Source organism: Lepidothrix coronata, unplaced genomic scaffold (assembly GCF_001604755.1).
Source record: "Lepidothrix coronata isolate B3197 unplaced genomic scaffold, Lepidothrix_coronata-1.0 Scaffold101, whole genome shotgun sequence".
Lineage (NCBI taxonomy): Eukaryota > Metazoa > Chordata > Aves > Passeriformes > Pipridae > Lepidothrix > Lepidothrix coronata.
In genome coordinates, this window is record NW_016690281.1 from 1,535,475 (window position 1) to 1,547,737 (window position 12,263).

At 49.6% G+C, this 12,263-nt stretch overlaps 1 protein-coding gene across 2 annotated transcripts; it reads right to left on the reverse strand.

Annotated features, from left to right (window-relative positions):
• Positions 1 to 682: 682 nt before the first annotated feature.
• On the reverse strand, positions 683 to 11,936 carry NARFL (nuclear prelamin A recognition factor like). Of its 2 annotated transcripts, none has more exons than XM_017823063.1 (11): positions 11,806 to 11,936; positions 10,380 to 10,475; positions 9,118 to 9,261; positions 8,729 to 8,861; positions 7,948 to 8,082; positions 7,541 to 7,659; positions 5,975 to 6,104; positions 5,674 to 5,746; positions 3,154 to 3,288; positions 2,031 to 2,188; positions 683 to 1,120 (listed from the first exon to the last, which is right to left on the reverse strand). In XM_017823063.1, exons 1-11 carry the CDS (start codon positions 11,869 to 11,871, stop codon positions 885 to 887), a joined length of 1,425 nt encoding a protein of 474 aa, XP_017678552.1. In that variant the 5' UTR covers positions 11,872 to 11,936; the 3' UTR covers positions 683 to 884. The 2 variants fall into 2 exon arrangements, with proteins under 2 accessions (XP_017678552.1, XP_017678553.1); XM_017823064.1 differs by lacking the exon at positions 11,806 to 11,936 and adding an exon at positions 10,627 to 10,790.
• Between the last annotated feature and the right edge of the window lie 327 nt (positions 11,937 to 12,263).

Consider the following 12,263-nt stretch of genomic DNA (forward strand, 5'->3'; position numbering starts at 1 on the left):
GGTCCAGGTAACTGAGGGAGGGTCAGTGCTGATTTTGGGAGGAATTTCCTCATGGAAAGGATTTGGACTCAGGGAGGTTTGGAGTCCCCATCCCTGGAGGTGCCCAAGGAAGGCCTGGCCGTGGCACTCAGTGCTCTGGGCTGGGGGACAAGGTGGGCATCGGGCACAGGGGGGACTCCATGGGCTGGGAGGGCTTTTCCAACTTTAATGATTCTGGAATTCTGTGCCCAGGGTATGGACACAGGGCAGCCTGGGCTGGACACAGAGAGAGATGCAATTGCCCACAGCACAGATAATTATTATAACTAAAGGAAATCCCAGGGTTTTTCTTCAACATTCATTCCAGACCCATTCCAGCAGGAACCAAAGCAGCTCCAGAGCTGCTCCCAGGCTGCTGGAACCCTCCTGAGGGCACAGAACCTGCAGCTGCCCCCAGGGGCAGTGAAATGGAGAACCCCAAGGCCTAATTAGACCATTTCTAATTAAATGAGGATGTTCCAGCAGAGGCAGCCATAAAAGTGGATAAACTGATCCCAGAGAGGCCAAATCCTGCCCTGAGCCAGATCCCTTGGCACCTTAAATTCATCACTTCTGGTGGGAATAGGGTGGCAAAGCGAGGGCAGATTCAGCCCACAGACACTGTGCAGAGGCTGGGATGCATTTCTGCTTCTTTAAACACGTGTTTTAAGTTAGTGTTTGGTTTTTATTTACATCTCTCCAATAGTTATTAAGCTGAAGGAATTATTAGTGCCGGGCTCTACGACCATTCCCATCTTCTCCTTTCCAGAGGCAGGAATTCCATAGAACTTCAGCTGTCCTTTGAGAATCATAAATAGAGCTGGGTTACAAAGGCACTGAGGATGTGTCTCTGGGCTTGTCAGCATTCACCACTTGATGTTGAAGCTCGTGTTTGCTTTCTCCACGGGGTGATATTCCGTGTGCAGCGTTCCCACAGCCTTCTCCGAGTCCCTGCCTCCCAGCCAGTGCTCGTACAGCTCAGCCACAGCCTGGTTCTCCTCTGGAATCTCAGCCTTTGGAGACTCATACAACCTCTCCACGTGCTGCAGCTCGTCCTTGGATCCCCCCTCCAGCTTGATCTGCCCTCCTCCATTCAAACAACCTGCGCCAACAAAGGAGAAAACCAAGTGGAGAAGGAACTTGAGCTTCAGCAGGAAAAACACAATAGAAAAACTACAGTTACTCTGCACCTGCAAACACTTGCAGAACTGAAAACACCCTCAGAATGGAGGTTTACTCCCAGTTATCTCCCTGCAGCAGGGCCACAGGGCAGGGAGATCCTGGCTGTGCCTGTGGCCAGCTGGGAACGTGCCAGGAGCTCCAGCCCTTATCTCCCGCCTCCAGAAGAGGGTCAGAGCACACTCCAGGTGAATCCAGGCTTGGAGCCACAACTGAGGGCAAAGGAAACGTGCCTGGGATGTGTTCTGGGGTGCTGGGAGCTGAGCTCTGCAGTGAGAGGTTGCCCAGAGCAGTGCCAGGTGCTGGAGCTGTGCAGACCTTCGGGAGGGAGCAGTGGCTCCCAAGTGCCAGAAATGGCCCCTCAGCATCAGCCCAGGCTGGGATCAAGCTGCCCCTGCTCCCTGCTGGCTGATTCCAAGAGAGCCAGGAGGGAGGGAAAGGAAACTAAGTGGAAAATGGAATAAAATAGGTAGGAAGAGACTTTCCCCACCAGCAATGTTTTCTAAAAGTGTAATGGCCAGTTTTGTGCAATTTTAGGGGAAAAATCCCCTCAGGTAACAAAGAGCTCCGAAAATCAGGAAACCCTCCTTAAAAGCACTAAGTGTGCAAATTTTGTGTGATGGAATTTAACAGCAGTTACTTAAATCCCGAGGCATTACTGGCTTAGAAGCAGGAAAATCCACAACCAGCCCTGAGATTGTGATGCCGGGACTGTCACACCTCCAGAGGTCACGGCTGTGCCACGACACTCAGCATGTGAAATCACCTATTGCCTTGTATTTAAGCTTAATTTCATAGAGCATCTCCCAGCTCTGGATTTGCAGCAGCCCCACCTGAGGGACAGGCCATGACCTCCACGTAGTGATATGGAGACTTCCCCCGTTTCAGCTTCTGCACCAGGTTCTGGATGTTCCGAAATCCATAAGCCAGAGCAAACTGGAGCAGGACTTCTCCATCCCTCTGCAGAGTCACCTCCTGGAAGTCCTTGTTTCTGAGGAACCAGAGCAGAGGAAATGTCTTACCCAAATGAACTTCTATTTTAAACTTCAAAGGGCCCTGAGCTAAACCCAAGTTCTCTGTGAATTTTACTTGAGAGCTGTCCTAGTTCTTTGCCATCCAAATAAAATATGAAGGAACTACTTCCAGATCTTTCTCCAGGCTCGTTTGAGGAGCTGCCACCTGAGCAGAGTTTGCTGAAGGACACCTGTGCTGAATAAATCCTTAAAAGCTCAGCAAATGGAGTCTTTCACTGTGACAGACCTGAAGCCACTGAGGGAATTTTTAACTTGCAATGGGCCATAAAACCAGGGAGCAAACCAAGATTGAAGGATTCCAGACTCCAAAGGTTAGTGGGAATACTTGTTCCTGATAAAAAATGTAAGTAATTTGGTTTTTATCACATATTTCATATCAGGACTGTTTCTTCTGCTTCCTGGACCAGGGAATGTAAACATAAATGTTGTTAATTACAAATGATACATTAAGTTATAGCTGGGAAGGTAGAAGGAATCTCAGGTGAATGAGCCTCAATGCCCAAACTCATGTGACTTGTTTATAGTTTAAACAGAGCCCTAAAGCCCTCACACAAGGTTTTTTTCTGTGATCAATAATTAGTGATAAATCTACTTTATTGGTGTGATCAAAGGTGAGGAAGCCCAGATCCATGGGAGCTCTGCCTTCTAAATTATTCTAAAAATTGCCTGCAACTTGACACTGGGAAAATGCACCAGGCCAAACTAAAGTGTGTGGGTGGAGAAGGGGCTGGAAATCTCCAGGGGAAAGGCAGCCCAGAGTGGCTGATTTATTGCTCAGCAACTGGGGGAGTGAGGAGCCAACTCTCAAGCCTGGAAGCAAAATGTTGAACATTGCAAAGAAAATCTCAGCCCATTAGCAAGATAACAGCACGGAGAGAATTCCAAAAAACCAGTGCTTTCTGTAGGATTTCCAGCTTCTTACTTTAGAGGTTTGTACTCGATGGCATCCACGTGAATCCCAAAGAGCTCCTTGGCTGCGTGCCTGTAAATGTGCTCCAGGTATCCCCCCGAGCCCCCTCCAGGGTGGGTGCTGAGCTCCTCTGCTGCACTGCTGAGCCTGGGGAGGGAGAGAGTGGCACCTTTAGGGGGATCTTTGGTCAAACAAACAGTCAACATAAACACAGAGGGCCAGGGGACTGAGGAACAGCAGAAGAAGCCACAAACCAGCTCCCTTTGAGCTCCAGCTTTTCCCTTTCTCTGGGAACCAATTTATAGCCCCAGAGACCACCAGGTTTGACCCTGTGCTGCTCACTGGGAACAGTGTCACGTGCCACAGGTTGTGGCTGTCCCATCCCTGAAGTGTCCAAGGCCAGGCTGGACAGGGCTTGGAGCAACCTGGGACAGTGGAAGATGTCCCTGCCCATGGCAGGGGGTCGCACTGGATGAGCTTTAAGGTCCTTCCAACCCAAACCATCCCAGGGTTCCAGCAGTGCCAGGACTTTTGCTCCCTCCACGGCTGTTTCAGCAGGATCCTGGTTCAAGGTCACCACGTTTTTTGTGTTGAACAACTCTGTTACCACCAGTCCTGGAACTCCAGCTCTGCACAGCCAATCCCATCTCCCTGCCAGGCCAGAACTCCACCAGCTCTGCAGAATCATGGCAGTGTTCCTGGGGAACAGCTCCACACATGGAAGCCACAACAATAGCTTTTGTTAGGAGAGGAGAAGGAGCTGAGGGATCTCTCTGCAGCCCTGCTCAGGCAGTGACACTTGGATTCTCCCACTGACAGCTATGGAGGGGAAAACACTTGAACCGGGGCCAAAGTTTCAAGTCCAATGGAAGCTGTTGCCTCTGGCAGATAAAATCTTCGCTGTGGAAGAGCTGCTGAAGCCCCAGCTGAGGCTGCAGGAACTATTTTTAATTTGCTGTTGTTTACAGGAACTGAGCCCCATCCCACCCCCTGTGTGTCTGCCCTCACGTACAGCTCCTCTCCCCAGAAGAAGCTGCCAGGAAGCTCCGGCGCTGGCCCGGAGCAAACGGTTATCCCAGCAAAACTCCTGGGATTTCTGGCACTTCAGCCCATCCTTGCTGCCAAATGTAATAACCTTAATGGGCTTTTGCACGTGCTGGGGGATAAAGCAGAACAACAGGCCTTGGGCTGCTTGTGGGCAGGCTCCAGTTCCCAAGGAATACGTGCTGTTTGGAGCCAGACGATCCCCGAGGACGTGGGAGCCCTGGGAGGCTGTGGAGGCACTTGCTCATCCCCAGCACGAGGCCCGGTGCTCACAATGTTCTCCTGAGCAGCTGCCCAGAGATCTTTATGAGGTAATTAATTAGATGCTCAGTTCCCTGTTATAACTGACACTTCCAGATGGTCATTCCCTAAGGGAAGGCAAACCCTTGAGGATTGTTTTTTCCCCTCGGTTTTCTGCTCGTGGTGTAACAAAAAGCAGGTGGAAGACAAGGGTGTGTTGACATGGGCACTGTCTGAAGTTGTGCTTTTGGGACTCCAGTGTCTGAAGGGGCTACAAGGAAGGTGGGGAGGGACCCTCGTCAGGAATTGGAGTGACAGGACAAGGGGAATGGCTTCCCACTGCCAGAGGGCAGGGTTAGATGGGACACTGGAGAGAAATCCTTCCCTGTGAGGGTGGGGAGGCCCTGGCCCAGGTTGCCCAGAGAAGCTGTGGCTGCTCCTGGATCCCTGGAAGTGTCCAAGACCAGATTGGACAGGGCTTGGAGCAACCTGGGCTAGTGGAAGGTGTCCCTGCCCATGGCAGGGATTGGAATGAGATGAGCTTCAAGGTCCCTTCCAACCCAAACCATTCCAAGATTCTGTGATTCTACACTTAACCACCTCCTATAATTCTGAAAGGTGCTGCACGTGTCATTCTCTGTTCATTAATGTGCAAAGAGCTGTGGAGACATCTCTTTTACCCTGGAGAAAAGGCAGCTGGGGGTCTGTGCTCAGTCCAGACCCACCCCTGATGGCAGCTCAGGGTTTGACAGTCACCCAGGTCTGGGCAGTTGTCACTCAACCACATGTTGCTCTTCAGTTTGAAACAACTTCATTCTCATCTGGTTTATATCTCATTTTTCTTTACAAATGGGCCTTTAGAGATGAGCTGTGGGGCCCTAAATATTTCTTCTTTATGCTTTAACTCTGGGATCCTCACAGTAGCTCTGACAATTAGGAACAAAGGGCAGTACCAGCTTTTCTTCACTGACACTGAGCCAGATTCTTTCCCTTTTCAAGGCTTGCAGGGAGGTTTTTGTGGGATTGCACCAGCAACCTGTGAGTAACAGGAGCTGGAGTAAGTGAATCCAGTGGGAATTCATCCTATTCTGGACGTTATTCTAACTCACAATTGTGCTGGTTCAAGTGACACAAGAAAACAAAGCAAACCCACACACACTGGGTAGAACAGTGGGAAGAAAGGGGAATCCAGTGAAGAACTCTGTCAGCACTGGATGACAAAGAACAGGACTGAGATTTTGTTCTTACATGGTATCCAAGGGACCAGGATCTACATCTGAGAGAGATACTCCTTCTTGTTCCAACAGCTTTAGCACTTCTCCTAAAACAGAACCAGCCAGAAACAGTTCTTATTTTGGGGATAAAGGAAAACAGACCAGTACCTAAGGCTGCACCTACATTTTTAGCAGGGCATGATTTGCACTATTAAAGTGTAAATATACATCAATATTCATCCCCCACAGCCTCTATCAGAGACAAAGGGTCAGTAAAACCAGGAAACCCTTGGCTCTGAGGCTTCCAGAATGAGTAGACTCCCTGTGGCTCTTACCTGTGGTGATCACACAGTCCACATCCCTGGTTTGGTACTGCTGGTTGAAAAAGTCTGGCCTGGAGGCCTCGAGCTTTTTGTCATAACAGGGCATCACTGTGACGTGGTAAATCTGGTCAGGGGTCAGGTGCTGCAAGAAAGACAGAGCTGGGCAGCTGGATCAGCCAAAATCCCACTTGTCCTGAGGGAGGTGTTTTCCAGGTACAAATGGGAATGGTGAAATTAATGCCACCAAACCCCTGGAAATAACCCCCATTCTTACTGAATAGTTACATATATTTATTTATATATACATTAAATTATTTCTCTCCTAGAAGCCAATTTCAGTTTGTAGCAAGTGTCAGCAGTTTGGTCCTTTACAGGTTTCATGGAATCCTGGAAAGGTTTGGGTTGGAAGGGACCTTAAAGCCCATCCAGTGCCACCCCCTGCTACAGGCAGGGACACCTTCCACCAGACCAGGTTGCTCCAGCCCCGTCCAACCTGGCCTGGGACACTTGCAGGGATGGGGCAGCCACAGCTTCTCTGGGCAACCTGTGCCAGGGCCTCAAGACCCCCACAGGGAAGGGTTTCTCTCCAATATCCCATCTAACCCTGCCCTCTGGCAGTGGGAAGCCATTCCCTGTGTCCTGTCCCTCCTTGTAAATAGTCTGGGTCCATCTTTCCTGTCAGCTCCCTTCAGGCACTGGAAGCTTCCCCCCCATCCTAGTGCAGATGATCCCAAGTCGGGCAGAGAGGTGAATCCCTGATGAAGCACTCAGGGAATATGTTTCTTCCATGCTCTTAAAACTCAGCCCCTGATCAGCAGCTGGAACATGATCTGGAGTCAGACAAAACCCTCAGGATCATCCAAGAACTAAACACAGGCCGAGGAAACAAGTCATTGACTCCAGGCCATTGTTTGAGTCCCTTGTGCCAAATATTCTCAGTAGCTGCCAATTTTTGTAACAAATATGCAATGTCAGCACCTCCTTAATGCAAGTGTTAAACCACTGCTCGTTAGAGGACAATTAATCACAGAGCCAGAAGTGGTGCTTAAGTTCCTTACAGGACAAATCTGGGCTATTTGCAGAACTCCAGGCTGTGAACATCAAACTCACTCTTGGAAGGATTCCAGAGGTTACAGACTGAGGACAGAACTAAGTCCAGCTGCAACAGAACATCAAGTTGGGAATGAGGGAGTTGTTTTCAGACAAGACATGATCTGCACGTAAGCACTGACTGAGGCCTTGGCTGAGGGGGGCTGATGTGAAGTTACTCCCCAGCACAAAAAACCAGACCCAGACCAGATGGGAGCAGAAAGACACCGATAAAGAAGCTTCCCCAGCCTTCCCAAATAACACCCAGAGGTTTCAATTAGCCCCTGCAGCACGTGCTTAGTGTTGTAACCTAGCTATGAACTTCTCATTAGATAAAACAGAAGTGAGGAAGATTCTTGCTTTGTAACCTTCTGCAGAGTAATTTTTACCTTTAAACGTGGATATTGTAGCAAAAGAGAAAAAAAAAATCAGGCTAAAATGTTCATTTTAGGTGGTTTTCCATCAGGAATGGCATGTTTAGACCCTTACCTGCTGTTCTGCAAAATAGCCCTTGACCAAGGAGCCCATGACCTGCTGGGGAGACTTGGTGGTGCTGATGTAGGGGATGATGAAGCTGCCGTGGGTCTTCTCTGCATAGCAGATCCAACCTGGAGGGAATGGAATTAGCAAACTAAACTTAAAAACAACAAGCAGGCCTTTACCTTGCCCATTCTCCCCCCAACCTCAGGCTTAGGACTCATGAAGAACCTTTCTGAGCTTCACTCCAGCACAGAAAGCAAAGGATTCTCTGAGATCCTCGGGCAGCTGGGTCACCCCTGCTGTTAACACCAAGCTCTCTTTGTACTGAAGAGAGCAACCCTCCAGGTAAATGCAGCCATTTAAACCTTTCTGCCCAGCTTTGGGATTCTCAGTTCCAGTTCTAACTCCCTGCATACCTGGGCAGGCAGAGGCCAGCATTGGCAGAGCCTTTCTGTCCTCGGTTTGCCTGCGGAAGCGTCTCACGAACTCCCGCTGACTCTCCAACAGGCTGAAGTTTCTGGAGAAAGTCGTGTCAAAAACATAGTGCACACCTAGGCAGGACAGCATCTGTGTTAAAATCCACAGCAGAGATGCAGCAAACTGCAGCAAAAAGCCTCTAGTTAAGCCAGATTCCAACTTATTTACAGGCACCAACCCCTGCAGTTGAGAGGGAGCCTTTTTCCCCAACACACCAGCACAGAAGAGGAGCAAAAGTGACAGGAGAGCTGTAAATCTAAAATGGAAAGTTCCTGTAAATGTTCCTTACCAGGTATCATAGAATCATGGAATGGTTTGGGTCAGAAGGGACCTCGGAGGTCAGTTAATCCACCCCCTGCCATGGGCAGGGACACCTTCCACTGGCCCAGGTTGCTCCAAGCCCCGTCCAACCTGGCCTTGGACATTCCCAGGGGTGGGGCAGCCACAGCTTCTCTGGGCAACCTGTGCCAGGGCCTGCCCACCCTCACAGGGAACAATTCCTTCCCCACATCCCATCTAACCCTGCCCTCTGGCAGTTTAAATCCATTCCCCCTTGTCCTGGCACTATCTGCCCCTATAAAAAGTCCCTCCAAGTTTATTCTGTGACTGAAGTTGGGGACAGTTTGGGGGTTAAATCCCCTCCACCCTGTGCTCTCAAACAGGCCTGTTTCACAGCCACCCCACAGCCCCTCTGGGATAACACAACAATCCCACACTTGCCTAAACTCTTCAGGAATGTTGTCAGCTTCTTGGCTGTTTCCAGAACACCCATTTTACACTTTGCAGCCAGGGAAGCTCTGGACTGAGGGGAAACAGAGACCACCACCAATTTCTGTTCATTGGGAGCAGCAGCCTTGGATAAAACCAAACAGAACCACTGTCAGACAACATGGCACAGGCACGGTTCCAGCACTGGAGCATCAGAAAGTACCTCACACATTAACTCTTCAGTCAGGAACTCACACAGAAGCCCTTAAAAACTTTTTAAAAACGGGAACAACCCACGAGGGTGCACTAAAAACACTAAAAACACCCTCAGGGCTCTGAAAGTCCATTTTGCTGTGTGGTTTCCCCCCCTGTTTGTGCAGATGCCACAACCTGTGGCCCACCTTGTTGCCAGCCAGCACTTTGCAGAGCTCCTCGTGGCTCTGCTGGGTGATGAGGACACTCTCTGCCGAAGTGATGCAGCCACTGCAGGCCAGGCAGTCATTCAGGGTGATTTTGGCCTTTTCCAGCTTCTGTGCTCCCCCATCCTGCAAGGAAAGAGGGCACACTCAGCTCTGGGCTCAGGAGCTGCTTTGCCACCTTCACCACAAACAGGACCAAAGATGTTGCTCTTTTCCTGCTCTTGGTTCATCATTAGAGAAAGGAGATTTGTTTTCAATCAGATGGGGTGGGAGGCACCTGAACTTCCTGGTTTTGATAGGATTGCTTGGCACAGAGATGGAAAGATTCCTCCCAGGCAGTGTGTGGCTTGTCAATGGAAGGAAACAGTTTTCATGATATCTGACCTGAATAAGTTGGTTTTCCCCTGAGAGACTCCTCTAATTATCACTCTTGGATAAAGTCAGGAACAGGCAGAGCAATTGGGTTCTATTAAAACTATAAAATAAGAAACCAGACCCCTCTGGAAGTGCTGTATCCTCCTTTCTTTAGGTCAAAAGGTCACTGTCTGCCTAAAATTAAAAGTATCATTCCCAGATGAATTCCCAGCTTGGTTAACTAAGTAATGCCAAAATTTTCTGTGAAAACAGGGAAATTGTTCTGCAAAACTCAATGGGAATTTTGGAAGGAGACTTATGAATTCAGCAGGATATTTGAGAAATAATTTGAAATATTATCAAAAAAAACAGAGCAAGATTTACTAAAAACATCCAACTGAATCTCATTATGAGTGAGCACAAAAGGCATTGTCCCAAATAACCTGGAATTGCTGATCCTTAAGGACTGATGGCAAAATAAATTTCTCAGCTTTACTGCTCTAACATTGAAAATCACTGATTAATGTCAGTGTTTTAGAGCATAAAACTGACATAAAATTGGAATTACTGCTTATAAAATCACTGCTTATAAGTTAATTTCTAAATTAAAATGCTCACAAATTAAAATCTAATAAATTGCTAATTGATAAAATGAAAATCATCACTGATTAATGTCAATGTTTCAGGGCATAAAAGTGACACAAAATTGAAATTACTGCTTAGAAATTAAAAAGTCGGACTTTGGGGGAAAAAAAAGTACAAGAATGCTGCCAGCAGCAGCAACACTTTTCTATCATCTTGGTTCTCTTTGAGGCATTAATTATTCAAATAGTTAAAATACACTCATTTTTCTGGGTGTTTTACACAATAATGATCAAATTCCCACCTACCTGATCGATCTGGAAGTAGCTCCCATCTGCCTCAATCCTGATCTTTGCTGCTGCTTTTCCAGCCTGTTTTTCCACCTTGACGGGTTTGATACATTCCTGAAAGAGCAATAGAGCCCCCAGTGAGGAGCTGAGCACCCGAGAGGTTGGTTTCCCAGAAGTGGAATGATCAGGCACCAGTTCTGGACGGATCCGACTCCTCTCCCTTAAAACAGTGCTGTAAGAAAACATCCAAGGAAAGGCTCCTTACCCCTTTTGCACAGAAAGAACACCTTTCCAGCATCATTCCAAAAGCAGGGGGTGCCTTTGCTGCTCCTTCTGAAGGATCTCAGCTCTGCTTTAGGGCTTTGACAGAGCAGCCCGTGGCCAGACCCTCCTCCCCAACCTCAGCCCATCCTCTGCTCCTGCGCTGGGGAGGAGTGGTCCGAGGACACTCGTCCTGCTGCCAGGGAAGTTTAATTCCATGGCAAAGGGCCCCTGAGGAGCTCCCTGGGCCAATTCCCATTCCCTGTGCTGTTCCAGGGTGGAGTCCCTTTTTTTTTTATTATTATTATTTTTTCATTTTGTGCCGTTTTTATTGTTCAGGCACCGCCCGACTCCTCGTTCTGCTGCTCCAGCCCCGGCTCCTCTGCTTTGCACACCCTGCTCTGCCTCCGGGGCCCCCAGACTCATCCACCTCTCCTGCATTCCCTACACTTCCTGCAGGGTTCAGAGAACTCCTCGGTTCTACAGCGATCCCTCCCTGAAAGGCAAATAGTGAAGGATTCCCTTGGAAACCCAAGAACTAGAGGGACAGCAAAGCAGGGTTTGTTATTCCCCATCCCACTGATCTCATTTCAGGATGGTTCTCCCGCGGTACTTGTCAGCAAATACATCCAGGGTTAATATTTTGCATACTCCAGAATGAGTATTTTGCACTCCAGGATCAACATTTTGCACTCCAGGGTCAATATTTTGCACTTTTCCAGCGCCTGGAGCTTCTGGAAGCAGCCGAGCTGCCCCTCCTCGCTCGTCCCGCAGGCACAGCATCTGTGCGGGTGACTCGTGTGACAGGAACTTTCTTCAGGCTTAAGATTTTACTGGGAAGGGCCCAAACGAACACCCCACGGAGCGGGCTGGGGATCACTTGGCTGATCCCAGATTCCTGCCTATCCCCAGCGGCTCGCACTGCCCTCGCTGTTCCCTGCGCTGGGGCTGGGAATGTCCATTTTCCCCCCTTTTCCCATCTCCCACAGCAGCAGGCGGTGTCTGAGAGGGGAGGGCAGCTCCCTGTGCAGTGACAGGACAGGAGGTAACTGTCACACACCCCCTCCGCCCCAACCCCCCGAGGGCCGTGTTCGCGCCCTCCCCGCGGGTGCTGGGGCAGTGCCTGACATCCCCCGGCCCCGGCAGCCCCCCGGCAGCCCCCGGCCGCTCAGCCCGGCCCCACCTGTGAGGGGCCGATGAAATCGTCGAGGTCGGTGAGCTGCAGGACGCCGCTGAACCGCGCCGCCATGGCCGCCACGCCGCCGCAAAGCGGCGGGGCCAACCGTCGTGAAACCCCGCCACACCGCCGCAAAGCGCGACGCCACGCTGTCGTAAAGCGAAGGAGAGGCGCTGCCGCAAAACGACGCGACTCGCTGTCGTAAACCGCGAGGCCACACTGCTGCAAAACTATGCCACACTGCCGTAAAGCACGGCGGGGAGGTTTTTTTTTTTTTTTTTTTTTTTTTTGGTGGGGGTGTGTGTGTGTGTTTTTTTGTTTGATTTGGGTTTGTTGTTGTTGGTGGTGGTGGTGGTTTTGGTTTTTTTGTTGTTTGGGGGGTTTTTTAGGGTTTTTTTGGTTTTTTTTTTTTGGTTGGGTTGGGTTGGGTTGGGTTTTTTTTGTGGGTTTTTTTTGGTTGGTTG

What these genes read in the sequence shown, in the direction of transcription:
- NARFL (XM_017823063.1), bottom strand. Translation starts at nt 11,871, where the DNA reads ATGGCGGCGCGGTTCAGCGGCGTCCTGCAGCTCACCGACCTCGACGAT. An exon ending in AAGTGCTGGCTGGCAACAAG is followed by an intron (nt 8,862 to 9,117) that starts GTGGGCCACAGG and finishes GTTTTATCCAAG; the next exon opens with GCTGCTGCTCCCAATGAACA. An exon ending in ATCGAGTACAAACCTCTAAA is followed by an intron (nt 2,189 to 3,153) that starts GTAAGAAGCTGG and finishes CTGGTTCCTCAG; the next exon opens with AAACAAGGACTTCCAGGAGG.